This window comes from Oreochromis aureus, linkage group 7 (genome assembly GCF_013358895.1).
Source record: "Oreochromis aureus strain Israel breed Guangdong linkage group 7, ZZ_aureus, whole genome shotgun sequence".
NCBI classification, from domain to species: domain Eukaryota; kingdom Metazoa; phylum Chordata; class Actinopteri; order Cichliformes; family Cichlidae; genus Oreochromis; species Oreochromis aureus.
In genome coordinates, this window is record NC_052948.1 from 25,057,588 (window position 1) to 25,074,051 (window position 16,464).

At 36.7% G+C, this 16,464-nt stretch overlaps 1 protein-coding gene across 2 annotated transcripts in view; it reads left to right on the forward strand.

Annotated features, from left to right (window-relative positions):
* LOC120441354 (chemokine-like protein TAFA-5) overlaps nt 1-16,240 on the forward strand; it is a 41,211-nt gene extending 24,971 nt beyond the window's left edge. For both annotated transcript variants that reach the window (XM_039615955.1, XM_039615956.1), the window contains exons 3-4: nt 4,238-4,365; nt 15,168-16,240. In XM_039615955.1, coding sequence (XP_039471889.1) covers nt 4,238-4,365; nt 15,168-15,176 — 137 coding nt within the window. In that variant the 3' untranslated portion in view covers nt 15,177-16,240. The remainder of the gene's footprint in view (nt 1-4,237; nt 4,366-15,167) is intronic.
* Nucleotides 16,241-16,464: the final 224 nt, after the last annotated feature.

The window sequence follows — 16,464 nt, forward strand, 5'->3', positions numbered from 1 at the left end:
CACCTATTTTAAAACAATACAGACATAATAATAGTAAGCAGATATTTAGAAAGTAATTCATGTTTTAGATTTAAAACAGTAGGCTCTAATACAGTGTCTGATTATTATCAAATTACTGAACTAACAAAAAGCAAAACTCTGAAGCATTCCTGTTATGTTTAAATGTTATGTTGATCACTTTCTGTAAGTCCAGTTCTGGACCTTAAACTTGTGCAGAGGTCAACTTTGATATCGAACTGACCCAAATTTCATGTCAAAGACAGATGCTAGTGCTGACAGCTTAGTCTCTGCCCATGATCCTGAGACCAAAAAAGCTTTTTTTTCAAGAGTAAGAGTCAAAATCCAAAGATGCTGCATTAGGTCAGGAGCACGACTGAGCTCACACTTATTTTTTCAAAATTCATGGGGCTATGGACCATGAAAATGTCCTCCTGGATCCAACTATCAGCATGGATTTCTAAGATTATAAAAGATCTAAAGTAGAACAGTTTGAGGAAATGACCTCAATCATTGCATCGTTCACAGCTCGTTGGTCACACCAACACAATCACTGCTCATGACCAGCCCCATGGCTTCCTTGCTACTTTTGTCTCTTCTTAAGTTTGTGTTAACAGCGTTCCAAGGAGTAAAGACATGAGTAAATATCTCAAAGCAATTCTTGCTGTCCATCAGTCTGGGAAGGGTTATAAGACCGTTTCCAGAGAATTTTAAAGTCTACGGTGAGAAAGATTACTCAAAAGTGAAAGACATAGTTCAATACAATTGCCAGTTTTCTCAGGAGAGGGCATCCCAGCAAATTCACACCAAGGTCTGTCCATACAATGCTCATAAAAACTGCAGAAATACCCAACTCACACTCTTCATTCCTATGAAAGCAGTAATGCTCCACTTAGTTTTTTACAAACTGCTTCTGCATCTTGACTTCAGTTTTGTTGATTAAATAACTGCATGGTGTAATTAGTCATGTGGTGTTGAGGTTATATTTACCCAATTTAAAGACCAACTGTTGGACAGGATGATTTTTTAGTTACCTCCAAATTCCAGACATCGCCATACCTGCACAGGTATATCATCTAGATTACTATTTCTCTGCTCCTCATCTTTATAGTTGCCCCGCATTTACTACTTACTGTCCTCCATCCATCCTCTTCTGATTTTCTTCATTCATCAGCTCCTCAAGGTACTCCTTCCATCTTTTTAACACAGTCTTCTCACTGCTCATGTCAATATCCACATCGTTAATCACCCGAATCTTCTGCACATCTTTTCCAGTTTGATACAAGTCCTTTTCTCCTCAACATCACATACAACTCACTATAAGTCTTTTCCATTGTCTTTGCTACCTCCCTCTTTCCCATACGCCTAAACTCCCAGTATCCTTGTCTACTTTTTTCATCTCTTTGGCTATCCGATTTTTTCTTTGCCAATCTCTTCCTTCAGATCCTTTCCTTTGTTTTGTCATACCACTACCAAGTCTTTGTCTTTGTTCCTTTTTCCAGAGGCTACATCAAATACCTTGTTTCCCTCAGCACTTCATGGGTACTTTCTCAGTCATCTGGTAACTTACAGCCACTCAGAACCCATCTCAACTCCTCAATGAACTCTGTGCAACATTTTTCCTTCAGCTTCCACCAATTTATCCTTAACTTTGGAAATCAAGAAGAGGAAACATGTGAAGGCAAAGTCATCCTACACACACAAATGATATTGCTATTATACATTCAATATGATAACAAATGATTTTTCATTTATTCCTATTAATGATACCAGGAACAAGAAAATATACTCCATTTCCAACAAAGGCCAGAAATCTTAGAATTGACATATAGAGAGATTTATATCTTAAATTACAACCATACTAATCTTTGTAATTTTATATTGTGTTCTAAACCTAAATTCTAATAATAACATTTTCAATAAAAATGAGCTGCTGCAGCTGAACTGTTTCCTCCTCCTGAAGGATCTCTCCATCTGGATAGAGGTGTGAGGCGATGTAAGAATTTAATTAAATATTATGGCTGAGCAATACTACTGTTGTTCAGTAGGAAATTGGTTTGATAATTGGGGGCTCACAGGCTATCACAATCACACCACTGCTCCAATGGGCGAACTGATTACCAGGTTATGTATTACAGGCCTCTACAGTCTTTCATTTTCTTTGTGTTTCCCCAGACATGGCTCAGAGTGTGTAATTTAGTGCCAGGAATGAGAGCAAGAACTGAACGATTGGGTCAGTAAAGAATCACTTTAAACAGCAGGAATATCCCTGCAAGTGAAGAATTTACTTTTAAATGAAACCATGAAAAAGAGAGAAGACAGAGGATCAATTGACTGATAGACACTGTACTGTGTGTGTGTGTGTGTGTGTGTGTTTTCCACTTAGTACTGATAACTCAGGTCATTCTATTTTACAGAATATATTAGAATATATTATATGGCATGTCATAAGCTTTGTTCATGGTATGTCATGCTACATTAAACCCACTTGCCTGGTAAGTCACCCTCATGCTCCCACAGCTGCTTTCACTTGTCCAGATATGCACTCTGCAAGATCTCTTAAAGATCTACTGTAATAGTAGTATTAGCAGCACATCCTTTAAGAGCTTTAGGATATTTAATAAGATCGTAATGGGAGGAATTTTGAGGTTAAACCTCTTATGTTCTTTGTTATGTTTTTGGAGGATTTTTTTTGTTGTTGTTGTTGTTGTTGTTGTTGTTGTTGTTGTTGTTGTTGTTGTTGTTGTTGTATGCCCAACCCTCACAATAAAATCTAGAAAAGAATGTCTACAAAAAGAAAAGAACCAAAGTGTTCAAATGGCCCAGACGATGTGCAGACCTCAACCCAATTGAAGTATTGTTGCATTTAAACAGATGAGGCAAACCTCAATGAACTGAAGCAATGTTGTAAAAGAGGACTGGAGCAAAATTCCTCTACAATGTCGTCATTGAGTGATAAAGAAAATGATTACTTTGAGTTATTGCTGCTAAAGATGGTTTTACGAGCTGTTGAATCATGGGTATAGTTTTAAACTGGACTCCAGTTTCTTTGAAAACTTTCACATGTCATCACCTGTAGAGTGTAGAGTGACTGCTTTTGCCAAACATTCTGATCATCTGAGAAGACCAAAGAAGAATCCAGGCATTTTCCATCAGGTTATACCTCAACCAGGAAACGAGTAAATTTAAATAATCTCTATCGATTTTGTCAACAGGAGTTGTCAGAAAGCAGCCAGAATTATGCCAGAAATTTGTTAATGCTGACCAAATGCATCTGGCCATGGTACAACTTGCTGGGGGTCGTTTAACCAAATATTAGTGGGGGTGTATCTGGGTCTCTATAGTTTTGATGCTGTGTGGAGAAAATCAAAAATACATTCAAACTTGTGCACCCAGTTCTTGTTTTTTAAATTCATTAAAGATGTATGCTGTGCAATCATTTCACACTGGAAAAATAACAATTCATAGAAATCATTGGAAGGCCCAAATTACCATGATGTTTATGTAGATGATGAGTACATGTAAATGTCTGACTAATGTTCATCTTTATTTATTTTTACCACTGACACATTTTCCTCATATCTTTCCTCTGCATAATGAGGAACATTAAATTATTTTGTGTTGTCCCCTTATAGTGTTTAATTGAAAGCACATACAGCTGTTAATGACAGACAGATGTTTGATGGTCTTCTTTCGACATGATCCAGAGTCACATCTGACTGAAAATGCTGGACAGAGGTTAACTATCACAGAATCTTTGTTACTCTACATCTGCTGCAACATTGTTTTAAAGGGCTATTTCACCAATGTTTACCATAAAGCCCTTGGTATTTATTGGTATATTTTGTACGAGTATCTTAAAAAAAATTGTCAGTGTTCTGTAAAGACTGTGTATGAGTAGCTTGGTATCTTCAACAATTATTTACCTGACACTGTGCAGCAGCATGTGTGTAAACTCTATGCAAACACTGCAAACTCAGAGTGCCATTGCAGAATATAGATTACAGATTATGTAGAATTTTTAAATACAGTTGTGTATCTGCACTTATTTCTTCATTGTTAACAATCTAGGAGGAACATCAACAAGAATAAGACCATCATTTATGATAAAGGAGACTTGGGGGGAGGGGGAGGGGGTTGTTCAGCCATAAGATGCTGATGAAAAAACACAAATAACATAAAACCTTAAAACTGAAGCTGAAGCACACTTACCTCTTCTTCCTATTGTCATCTTCCTCAGTTCGTATCATCACGAGTCGACAGTGGTGTGAGATGACTCCGTGCTTAGAGGATGAAGGCTGTAATCTCCTGGTCAATCAGTCAGGCTGGACCTGCACTCAACCAGGAGGCAGAGTGAAAACCACCACGGTGAGAAAACAAGCTTAGCTGCCAAATACAAACACGCTTCCACTGACCAAATGTTGATTTGAACATATTTGCAAACATACTGGAAATTGAATTGACCAGTTTAGCTGCATGTAGTAACAGAAAGTATAGAAGCAAAACCTGCTATATTTAAGGAGTCATCCTATTTTTACAGAACTGTGAATCACAGCGTTTTGGTAAGCTCCAAACATGGTAACTTAAATTGTAAGAATGAAGAAAGCTGCACACCCTACCTCAGGTGTGCAGTCTTTATTACTCCAAGTTTACTGTGAAGGAGGAGCTATTTTTCCACCCAGCTGTCAACATCCTTCCAACAGATGTGATTTGGAATAATAATTTTATATTTTTTTCTCTTTTAAATGCCACAGGAAAAACAAATTGCCAGATTTTATACAAAGTTCAGTTTTGTTGTCCATGAAAAATATAATGTCAGGTTCACAGTGAGTCTTGTCAAAAGGTAATTTTGAGAATTATATTAACAATCCTTAAGCAGAAACTGAAAAAAAAATGAACAATAATGAGTTAAAACAGGAAACCTTTTTGTATTAATATAACTTCATTCTTTAACATCTGAATGTTCATTGGTCTAATTAAGATCTAAATGTATGTGTTGTTAAGACTTTTTGTTTAATTCATTACAATCTTCAGCTACTTTTATCCATGTTTTTGTAACAGAATGAAATTAACCTGGTTCAACTAACTAAGTTTCAGTTTTTATCAAGGCTGGTTAAGTAGCAGGAGTAAGACTCAAATGCATGATTCAGAAACACAAAGGGTAAACTAAGGTAGCTTCATTAAACTAAAAAGTCCAAAACAAGGAAAATCCAAACTTCACAGCAGAGAGCACAAACTGCAAGGGAGGACACAATCATGAGGCACTACATTACAAATATATACACACCAGGCAGATGGGAAACACCAGGGAACACAGCTGAATCTGATTAACGAGACAAGGGGACCCAAAACTAAACGCAACCCATACGAGATGAGGGGCTATCAAAATAAAACAGGAAGTAACAAAGACTGAGACAGGGCTAAAACATGTGAGCGTGATACAGTGACAGGCAATAAACAAACATGAAGACATGACTGACTGACGAGACAGAAAGGGAATGATGATGATAACAAAAGGCTACATAACCTTATGAGAAATACAGACTAGAAACAAAGGGAAACAAACATAATCCATGAACCAGAAATATAGATGCATCCACAATAAATTTCAGATCAATGGGTCAAAGATCCAGCACGCTGATAGTTTTTTGTTATATGGCTGTTGAGTTCATTCAACTTTTCCTGAGGTAATGTCATTCAGTACCATGGAGACAAAATAATTTAAGACCAAAGCCTTCTTGTTTTTGATGCCCTGTAGCTCCTAATTGTAGCTCTTATAATTATTTCCATTTTTAACAGTAATTTCAACAAATGCTGTTCAGTCTTTGTTTTTTTCCTTTTCAGACAATTGCAGGCAAAATATTTCAGCTTTCAGTACTCACGTGTAATTTTTGCCAGAAAATTCATTCAACACTGATTTTAATTTATGTCCCTCTTCTTACTCTTTACACCAATGCTGTTAATTTTTTCCAGTGAACCTTTTACTCCTTTAAAATTGTTTAAAAAACACCACAAAAGAATCCTTAAAATTCCTTCTCCATACAAGTAAATGAGAAGGCCACAGTAACGAAAAGTTGAAAAAACCTCCCTTTTTGTTTTGCTCCCCTGACCACATTTTTAATGCTAAGCACACAACACAATTATTCAGATGTGCACATCTTTTAAAGAATAGATACAACAGAATTTGTGGCAAATGTAGATGAACGTGAACATGTTGTACAGTTTTAAAGAATATGGAACTGTTAATGCTATGAACCTTTGAAAAATTAAAGCCCCTTCTTAATTTTAGAAAAATAAAAGTATGCTCAGAATATCTCTTGTTTAAAGAATGTTAAATGTTGCCAGTTAGCTATAGGAGTACATGACCATGCTAAGATAAGCCTCAAATAAAATTTGCTTTTCCACCTTTTACAATAGAAGTGTCAATTTCTGTTTCTCTCCAGATGTTTTAAACCAGCCTCAGTTTAAAGAAGAAACCTCACAGTTTAAAATATTTAACACAGGAACCAAGACGGAGGTCATTTTGAGGTCATTTTAAAAATAGTGTAACTCTCTGCAATTAAACTCTTTGATTTCATGTTTCATTACTTTTTCAAAAATTGAATTATTCATTATATAGTGAATTTTGGGGTATGTGGGATAGAAAGATGACAATGTCATTTTGACCACATAGAAATTGGTATAAAAGGGTACTTTTGCCTAGCCAGACTGGCTAGGCAGTCCTAGGTTGCTGGTTGCGCAGAGCAGCAGGGGAATCATAGCTGAAGTGAGCAGACTCCAGAGCGTGGAGAACTAAACCACATAAATAAATGCGGAAATCCTCAGCAGCCGAGTCGGACAGGTTTCAGTCCTGAACAGGAGAAAAGCTGAGAGGCTCAATGGCTGCCGACTGAGGTGCAGCACTGTGGATGTTTAATGAAAGAGAAAGACTGCATATCCAATGAAGCACAGGCAGTTGTAGATGGTGTGAGAAACTTTTACTGTTGTAATTTTACTGTTGAAATTTTTATTGTAATTTTACAATAATTGATGTATTAAAATGTGTGTCCTAATTTTGAGGTCAGTTTTAAAATGCAGACGGTGACCTGTTCAATCCATTTCACAGTGAGAGCTCTGATTGTCTTTCTTCATTTGTTGTTGTAGTGAGTGAGGGGGAAACTACCTAATATATGTTTATTATATTATATTATATTATATTATATTATATTATATTATATTATATTATATTATATTATATTATATCTTTATCATGGACTTTTGGAGAAAGACGGAAAGCTTTTTTATCTAATTTATCTCACACATGCTTACAAAAAACAAACATACCTAGAGAAACTTCTTGGGATCTTCCAAATTTGTAAAACAGACTGATATGACTTACAATTTGGATTTTATAAGCCATTTTGTGAAATCATAGCCAAGCCTATTTCAGAGAAATTTGTCAGTTGATTACAAGTCACTGACAGGAGAGTTGTGTCATCTGTCTTCACTCCAGTGAACCCATTTTCTTTACAGCAATGGCAGATCGTGGAGCCTCATGATAGTTCCCTGAAGTTAGCAACAGACACTTCCCATAGACATATAGCAACACAGACATGTTAGTGGATTATTCACCAATGAATTAGTGGATGCTGATATTTTGACAGACTAACAAACATAATATTAATAACCTTATATGAAATATTGGTATTGGTATTAAATATTATGAAATGTGAGCAAAAGGCGTCAAAACGTAACTTTTCTGCTGGATTGAGCCACTGAAATACTAGCTAAATATAACATTGTGATATGTAGCTGTCTGGTCTGTTTAAACTTATTTAGCCACTGGGATGTATGGCTTGGTATGATAAAACTGTAACTGCACAACAATCTGGGAAATGGCTAGCTATTTTTGTGATGACTGGGTATAAATAAAGAGTCATAGAGGACATCTGAGACATTTTGTAAACAGACTTTGTGGTCCTGTTGACTGTGTCTTTGTTATGTTACTCCTCAGCTGATTGCAGAAGCAGAGGGAAAGTGGAGGACTCAAATGAGACTAAATACTTTTATAAAACTGTAATGTGTATGTTAACACACTAATCATGTAATACGGTATCAGTATATGTTCATTATGCAAACTCATAGTAACTGATGGCACTTGTAACGCTTTAACATCAGCAACTAATTAATGTACATAATTTAAATTACCTGCACAAGCCTCCACAAATGTGTCAAACATTTTCTTTTTCTCCTAACTTTGTCAACACAGGAACTACCTGCAAGTTAAAAGATAAAACATACATGAACTGTGTTTGAAAAAAATGTCTGAAATATCTACAATAACAAGCGTGCCTGGTGACACATAATAAACAGCAATTAGTGTTTTGATGCAACATGCATTAGCTGCGTTTAGCCCAGTGGGTGAGCAGGCGACCACATGCGGCGATGAAAGAGGCAAAACCGTGTGCCATAGTCAGGGGTTAAAGTGGACTGGTGGTTTTTTTTGTTTGTTTGTTTGTTTTATGACCCAACACCTGAAGAAGTCAAGTTGCGGTTGCAGAACTTTAGCATCTAGTAACTCCTAATAATAGAAGAGCAAAAATAAGTAAGTAACGTTTTTTTAGTGGCAGGTAGTTTCAAATACAATGTTTCTGTCAGCTTAACACACAGCTTAAGGTCCAGCTGTGTGTTTCACAGGGAGAGAAAAGAAAGACAGCTGACTTCACTCAGAGATGGAGAAAGATAAGAAAGACAGAACAGGAGAGGAGCAAGAGAGCTTAGATTTAAAGGTAAAGACTGCTTATTTATATTTGATGTTTCAAACCAGTTACCAGTTGTATGTCACAAGTTTGAGCTAAAAACAAAACCTCCCATAGTCACTTACGCTTGGTATTCTGAGTGCAGAAAGGCACTATGGGTATGCCAACGTCTGTATGGCGTAGCAACTAACTGTGATATGAACAGAAATTTTCTGTGTTCTCCAATAATCCAGAACACAGGACCTTCTTTCTGTATTTACGTTTGTTGCATCAGCCCCAGACACCTAAGATGACAACATCATGGTCCATTTTAAAAGCACATATTCACACAGGTACCTGGGGTCACTTTAACTTTAAAACATGACTATGGGTTAACAAACAGGTCACATGACAGAACTGCTAAACCATTTAAACCCATACAATAAAGCTCTTTGGAAAGAGTTGTTCTGTTCATGTTAATGCCAGATGAGTCTACAACTACTGAGTCAGCAGAATGTGGGCGACTTTTATGCACTTTGGGTCTCAGCACTCTGTGATCCTATTTTGTAAATTTAAATGGTCTGTCACTTCATGGCTGAGATGGTCCCAACAGACATCCACTTTGCAATAATACCACTTATAGGTGATTTTGGAATATGTAGGAGGAAGGAAACTGACTTGTTGCAAGGATGGCATTTTATGAGCCAATGGGACTAAAACGAGCAGAAGTCAAAGATTGAGAGGTGTAGCCCAATACCTTTGTTCATATAGGGTAGCTGGACTGATGTACCTCAGCAGGATTTAAACATATGTAGGCTAGGTGAATTAAGATGCTACAGTTATGCAATATTAATGGGATAATTTGTGATATGTTTTTGCTTTAGAGGTGAAATAAATAGAAACAGAGCTCATTATTTGTCATCACCAGCCACAATTCATCATAAAGCAAGTTGGAAAAAAGCTGCCTGCTTTCAAGTTTACTCACAGCTGTGGTGTTTATCATGGAAATGGCAGATAAAACACACAGACACTACTGACGGGAGCCAGTATATGATATTGTAGAGCAGTAATATATTTTAAACTAATGTGTAACTAATAACACAGTTAAGCTCATATCTGTCATCTCTGTCACTTATAGGTGCAAGCTGCAGATGACACTGTTATGTTATTAACACATGCAGATTGGTAGATTTAATCTTATTTTATTGCATCTTGTAATAAAACAGATTTAAATCGCAGGGGCATACACAAGATACAATATACAGATTTCACATTAAAGTCTGAGCGTTTCAATGGAAGCATGTGGTTACAGTTTGCTGAAGTAATGCATGATAGATGACCGCTGTAAGTCAATAACGAATGAAGTATAACTAACCTGCAAGTCTGTTAAACAATACAAGATTGTTTTAATGATTATTTTTAGAGTTGGCTAAAGTTTTATATTTCTGAGAACTCTGCTTTCTAAAATTTGTCTATATTTGCTTCATTGGATCTAAGAAGTGTAGTAAAGGGCTCCATCTCAGCTTCTACTTACATTATGTCAACTGCTTGGTTCACTGTGTTCTCAGTGAATAGCTGATTTTTTTTCCACCTCTGTTAATTGTGAATTAAAACCACTCTTCCACTGGGAGGGGCAAAAAGTGTGACACATGTGATGATTTGATCTTAGTTCTATAATTGATTCCATTGGTCATGCTTTGGTGGAAGTCAGCTATCGCTTGAATTGAAGCTGTGTCAACAGCGAGAGACAGGGAGTCTCTAAAGATTATCAAAATATATACAATTTATTAGTTTCATTCGGGGTTTGGGGACTCACTTGCAATCAGCTACACTGCCACTGTCTGATGTTACCTCTCAGTTTTTATTTACCTTTATGTTTCCTTAAGTGTTGTATTGAAGGCACCCATGTGGTGGCAACCTGCAGAGAGATTTTGGATCTATTTTCATTCACACAGGGAGAAAATGACAGGAGTAAATCACAGTCTGCTCACTCAGAGAAAAATCCAATTCTCCTTGGAGAGAAGGGAATCTATTTACTTAGGATGTGAAAGTGACACAATGCAATTTAGAAACTGAATATTCTGGGGTTTTTCTCCCCTTTTCTTTTTCAAACATAAAAGAATGCAGCTGCTTGTTTTTAGCTTATCAGCAGTAGACACTTTCAGGGATTAACTTTCAAAGGTAGTTTCTAAGAAAGAAGTGAAGGGGAAGTCACATTACCATATTAACCTGATTATATGCTGGAGATCTGGGTCATAGCCACAGACGTAGTACTTACCATCCACAACATGAAATTTGGGTCATTTACAAAGATATATTGATTGCTCTCTGCACAAGTTGGTGACCCACGATAAATTGGCTGATATACAAGTGGTCAAAAAGTCCAACTCTAGTGTTTATCCGATGAAGTCTATTTAATGCCCGGCTGCACACTCACATTGTGAAGGCCTCTACTTTATATGGCTTGTTTATTAGCATTATTCTGGTGTTAACTTGTGAAATTTTTTAAACATCAGTGTAAGGTTTGGTTAAGGGTTTAAGATGGACTGTTGTTTCTCTTTACGTGGCTGATTGGTTTTTGCAATACAGTGGTCCCTCGCTATAACGTGGTTAACCTTTCGCAGCATCGCTGTTTCGCTGATTTTTTTTTGTGCAATTTTGCTTTTTTTTTTTTTTTTTTGCAGTGCATTGTGCTCTGCATCCTGATCGGCTGTAGACCATTGTCAATCGATCTCTTCTGTGCCGTGTCTCCTGTCCAGTACAGAATGCGTTCAGCTTCTCAAATTTACATAAATCTTCGATCGCTAGCAGTGTGACTCTGTGCTGTACTGTATGTTTCTAAGTTTTCTCCCCAACAAACAGCAACAATGTTGACGAAGCGTTTTGCAGCATCAAAGGCACTGACGGTAGCACCCAGAAGGCAGAGGAAGATACTAACCATCTCACAAAAAATTGGACTTCTGGACATGCTAAAGGAAGGTAGAAGTTACTGTATTTTTCGGATTATAAGGCGCATTAATAGCACCTTATAATAATAGCATGGGCTATTCCCATGTTCTGGACCTAGAAACAGGGTTTAATCTTTGGCTTTATTCTATAATACTGGACTTATTTTTCTATGAAGGTTGGAACCTTAAGTGTTTAAACAAGAGAGAAAAGTGTGAAAATGTTCATGCCTGTCTGAGAAAAGTGCATAAAATGTGTAGTGAGGGGTATTACAGCCTTAAAACATCTATAATAATTGTAAAAAATAAAGCTGGCTACTTTGCAGATTTCGCCTATCACGGGACCACTGTAGCATGAATTCTAACAGTTGTCAAATAGGGTTTGCAGCGCTGTCAACAAAGCAAAGGGTGGCTGCTTTAAGGACTCTAAAATATAAAACATATTTAGAGTTATTTATCAGTTTTTCTTTGCTACATAAGTCTATATATCTCGCTTCATATATTTGATGTCAGTTTGTATCTACAATGTAGAAAGTAGTAAAAATAAAGAAAAACCATTACATGAGAAAGTGTGTCCAAACTTTTCACTAGTAGTGTACATATCTTAATCTGGCTCAAACTTATTGCGTTTGATAAGGATCAGCCCCTGAACAGATTGATACGGAAACATTTAACGATAATCATACCACCACGTTTTCCATGCTTGAGGCGCTAGTTTCACATAGTTGACCTGATCTCAATTTATCTAACATTTCAGATACCTCAGTTTTCAAAGGGGCATGACTCAGCATGGTGAATTTCAGTGGATTACCTTGAAGCAAGAAATTGATAAGAAAATTGTGGGTTGTGATTCAACAGTGCTCCCTGGTGGCATGGTAATTTGCCTCAAAACACAAAGTTGTTGAGAGACTTAGAAAGCAGAAGCTAGCACACATCCTTCAACAGCTTTCATGGTTTATGGGTCTTATCTGTAACTGGCTCCACAGTGCCATCTACAAAAACAACAAAACAGCCCTGGCATGTTTCATCAATGTGTCTGAAATGCACCAGATAAACATGATATTTGGTGAGTTCAATTTAAAGATCTAAAAAAACAAATAGGTTATATTTGTGGCAGCATGCCAACCACAGGATAGAAAATTCTATATCTCAAGTGCACATTATCCAGCCTGTCCCTAACTTAACATGCTTGATTGATGTCCAAGTCTGGAGATGTCTATGTGCCAATAATAGGTAACACTTATGGCACCACGTAGTGGTAACAGGAAATCAGCAGTAGGCGATAATCATCCCGTGTACATCAAATTTTCATTGGTGGTTCCACAGATGATATACTGTGACATGGCATATAATTAGTAGATATTCTAGAGCAACACCTAGTGTGCATAGGATGTTTACAATAACTAACTTACATAACACCAAATTTGTGTCCTGGGCTCAAAACATTCACATGTCTACATGAAACTCCTCACCTGCAACACAACCAACCTGTAATGTGGATCGAGTGCAGCATGAGTGGATGTGCACAGAGAAGCGAGGGCCTGATAAATGCTGTTTGCAGCTTTAATTTGAAATTATTATTTTTATGTGAAGTATATTGAGGTTTATTATCATCATTATGCAAACAAGATGACTGAGATAAAATGATAATTGTGCCACACTCAATTTTACAGTGATGTTTTTGTATTGTGCATTATAACACCCTTTAGATTTAATTATTACTTTTGCAATAATCCAGTAGCCCTGTTTGGTTTCAGACAGTGATAAAGAGACACCATTTAAAGTTTTTACTGCAGCTTTTTTCTCATTGGCCATCAGAAATGATGGATTTAATGGAAAGAGTTGGTTGTAATAAGGGTATTGTGTCAGCAAGGTAATTTGGCCTAACGCAAGACAATCCGGTTGTATGATCACCTAAGTGCACAAGGGCGACTTTCTGAACTCTGTTGCCTCCTTCCTCCTCCTCCTACAAGAAATCTGTCATGCTTACTCTAAATGCTCTAAATGCACCTTCACTTGATGTTAATCAACTGTGAGCAGAGGATTTTAAGTGCAGTTTGAATGTTGACGTCATTTCAAAGTTATGCATCATTCTCAGTGTAATCTGATTCCTCCAGCTCTTTTAGAATTCCAGCTGCAGTCAAACAGGATGGGCATGAATAATTCAGAGCTGAGCTGTTCAGAGGTAGTGCCGCTGCTCCTTCATCGTCACTTCGTTGTGAGGCTTCAGCTAGAAGCAATTACAAAAGGGCTTCTTCTCCAAAGTAAAGACAGTACTAAATATCCCCTTTCACTAAGTTTCATGTTCTCCTTTCTTTTGGGGAGGCATGCCTGCTGTTTGAGGTTTACTCAATACGTAGGGTGGAGGTAATGTTCAGCATGATAAGCAGTTCATAATTAATTCTAGTGATGATGCTTTCCTTACTGTCAGAAAATCTACTAAAAAGGCAAAAAGTATCAATGAAATGATCTTAAATCTCAGGAGCTCTTTCTAAACTTGGCACTCATACGTACATGTGGAAGTATGACTATATTGATTCTAAAGTTTATTCAATATTTATTCAATATTCAGTATTGTCAGGTCTGTAAGAGCAATTTCCACTCTGTACACCACCACAGTATTGTTTAAATCAAACAATCAGTAACTTATTGAACTGCAGATTTCCAGCTGTAATTCAAGAGATATAACAAAAGTAGTGAATTGCATTGAATGTTTAGGAATTACAGTGATTCTTATACAGGCAATAAGGAATTCAATTGCTGACTTCATGCTGTATTTGGTTTTATTTTCATTGACTGTTTTGTTAGGTTTAAACACAGGTTTAAACATAACTGCTTGGTAATGGTTAGGTAAGGGTAAGGAAAAGCTTGTGATCTGGTTCTCAGTAGGCTCTTTCAGTCTAGACATTGAAGAGTTATGATAAAAGGTACCTCAAAATTTGGCATTATAGATTACAAAAAGAACGTAATGTAATAAAGGTAATAAAACAGTTAACTACATAACTTTTTCATTCTGTCATCAACAAAACAAATGAATTTTCTTTTTGAATAATGGTAAACACATAAAATGTCTATTAGTGTAGAGCCTCATGCATATTGGTGTACTCTGGGTGTGTATGTTTTTGGCTACATTTTAGCCTTCTGTCAGTTCTAATAAATGGCCCTGTTCTTAGCTGGGTCAAAAGCAGTGTCAGATGTTCTGGAGAAATAGTTCTTGGAATTCCACCCTCACAGTTCAGTCTTGGGTTCATCAGATCAGATAATGTCTTCCTCATGTGCCCACAGTTTCTTTAAAAAGGCAATTTGACAAGCTGCCATATCGTTTTACTCACAAGTCCTCTCTCTGTGATGGCTAGAATTGCTGTTGAGATCCTTTAATCAGGTTCCCCCATCTCTTCAGAGAACTTCTGAATGTCTGTTGACTTGGTGACTTGGAGTTTCTTTCTTGATCAAGGGCCCTTCTTTATGTCTCCTGAGAGAAATAATGTTGCCTAAATCTGTCCTCTAGGTCTCCTGACAGTGACAACTACAACAACTACAGCTCACCAGAAAGACAGGTTCCCATCATCCATTACCCATCATCAGCTAGCGGATCATCCTCTCCAGCTGCAGTTGCTGAAGACCAATCACAGAACACCGCAGCCTTCAGAGTCGCAGGTCAAAGCACCAGCACTTCCTGTTTGATGCATGGGTGAACTATGGAAATTGAAGCTTAAACTTCTTTTTGGGAAAAACAGTGACTGTGTTTGTTTTCCGTGAGATTTGAAAAGCAATTTTAGTGCACTGGATGGTTACCTTTTTGTGGCACAAAACTCTGTTTCATTTTTACATACCAAAGATGAACAGAGCCCATGAAGACATGTTTTTGGAGGGGATAAGACATTCAGAATGCCACTCTACCACATACCCTACTATATCTTTGTATAGAAATGAACATATTGTATAATTATCTACTACATGGCTTAACTAAGAAAAGTAAAAATAATATGAGTTATTTAAAAAAAAAATGTGTCTCTGAATGAAGAGAGATGAAGCTGTTGTTTCTGTTGGGACACTCTGGGTATGTGCTGGACATCAGTCTGGTAGAGAAGGTAGAGGGAAAAAAATCATATCAGACATTTTTATGACAGAAACATCAAGACTTGCACTTTATGTAGACACTTGAAATGTTGTTTTACAGATAAAAATTTCCATCAACCAGGCAGGAACTTTGAGTGTGGTAACAAGTGGAAGAATATACAGCAACTGTTCATATTGATGCGCATACTTAAAACAATGGAACTAAATAAACCTCAGACACTTATATTATAGTACTTGATTTTGAGCCTCTTTGGGTTCACTTTTAAGTTATATCAGACATTAAAATTGTCAAAGTTTTCAGTTTTATTGTGCAGGTAATAACTGAGACAGTGATGCTGATAAATGCATGGAACTTCAGCAATATGAACTCACCTCCTAATTTGATTTAGACATAAATAACATCAGATATTTCAGGAATATTATATTGTCTCTTCTAATAAAACAATGCAGTGTAGTCGCTCCCGATGGTTACATGTCACTATCCCTCATTAAAAAAAAAAACCCAAGAAACTAGAGATTTATAGAGGATTCCTGGCCACTCCACCAGACTACATTGTATATTCTTTTACATTTTTCTATATTTGGCTAACATGCAATTTACAATGAAGATTTCAGTTAATCAAGGAATTTCATACCACATACTATTTCTGTTTGGGAGCAGAATACATAAGAACACAATACATTTTCAAGTAGAAAGTTCCAAACTTAACAGTTTTATACATTGT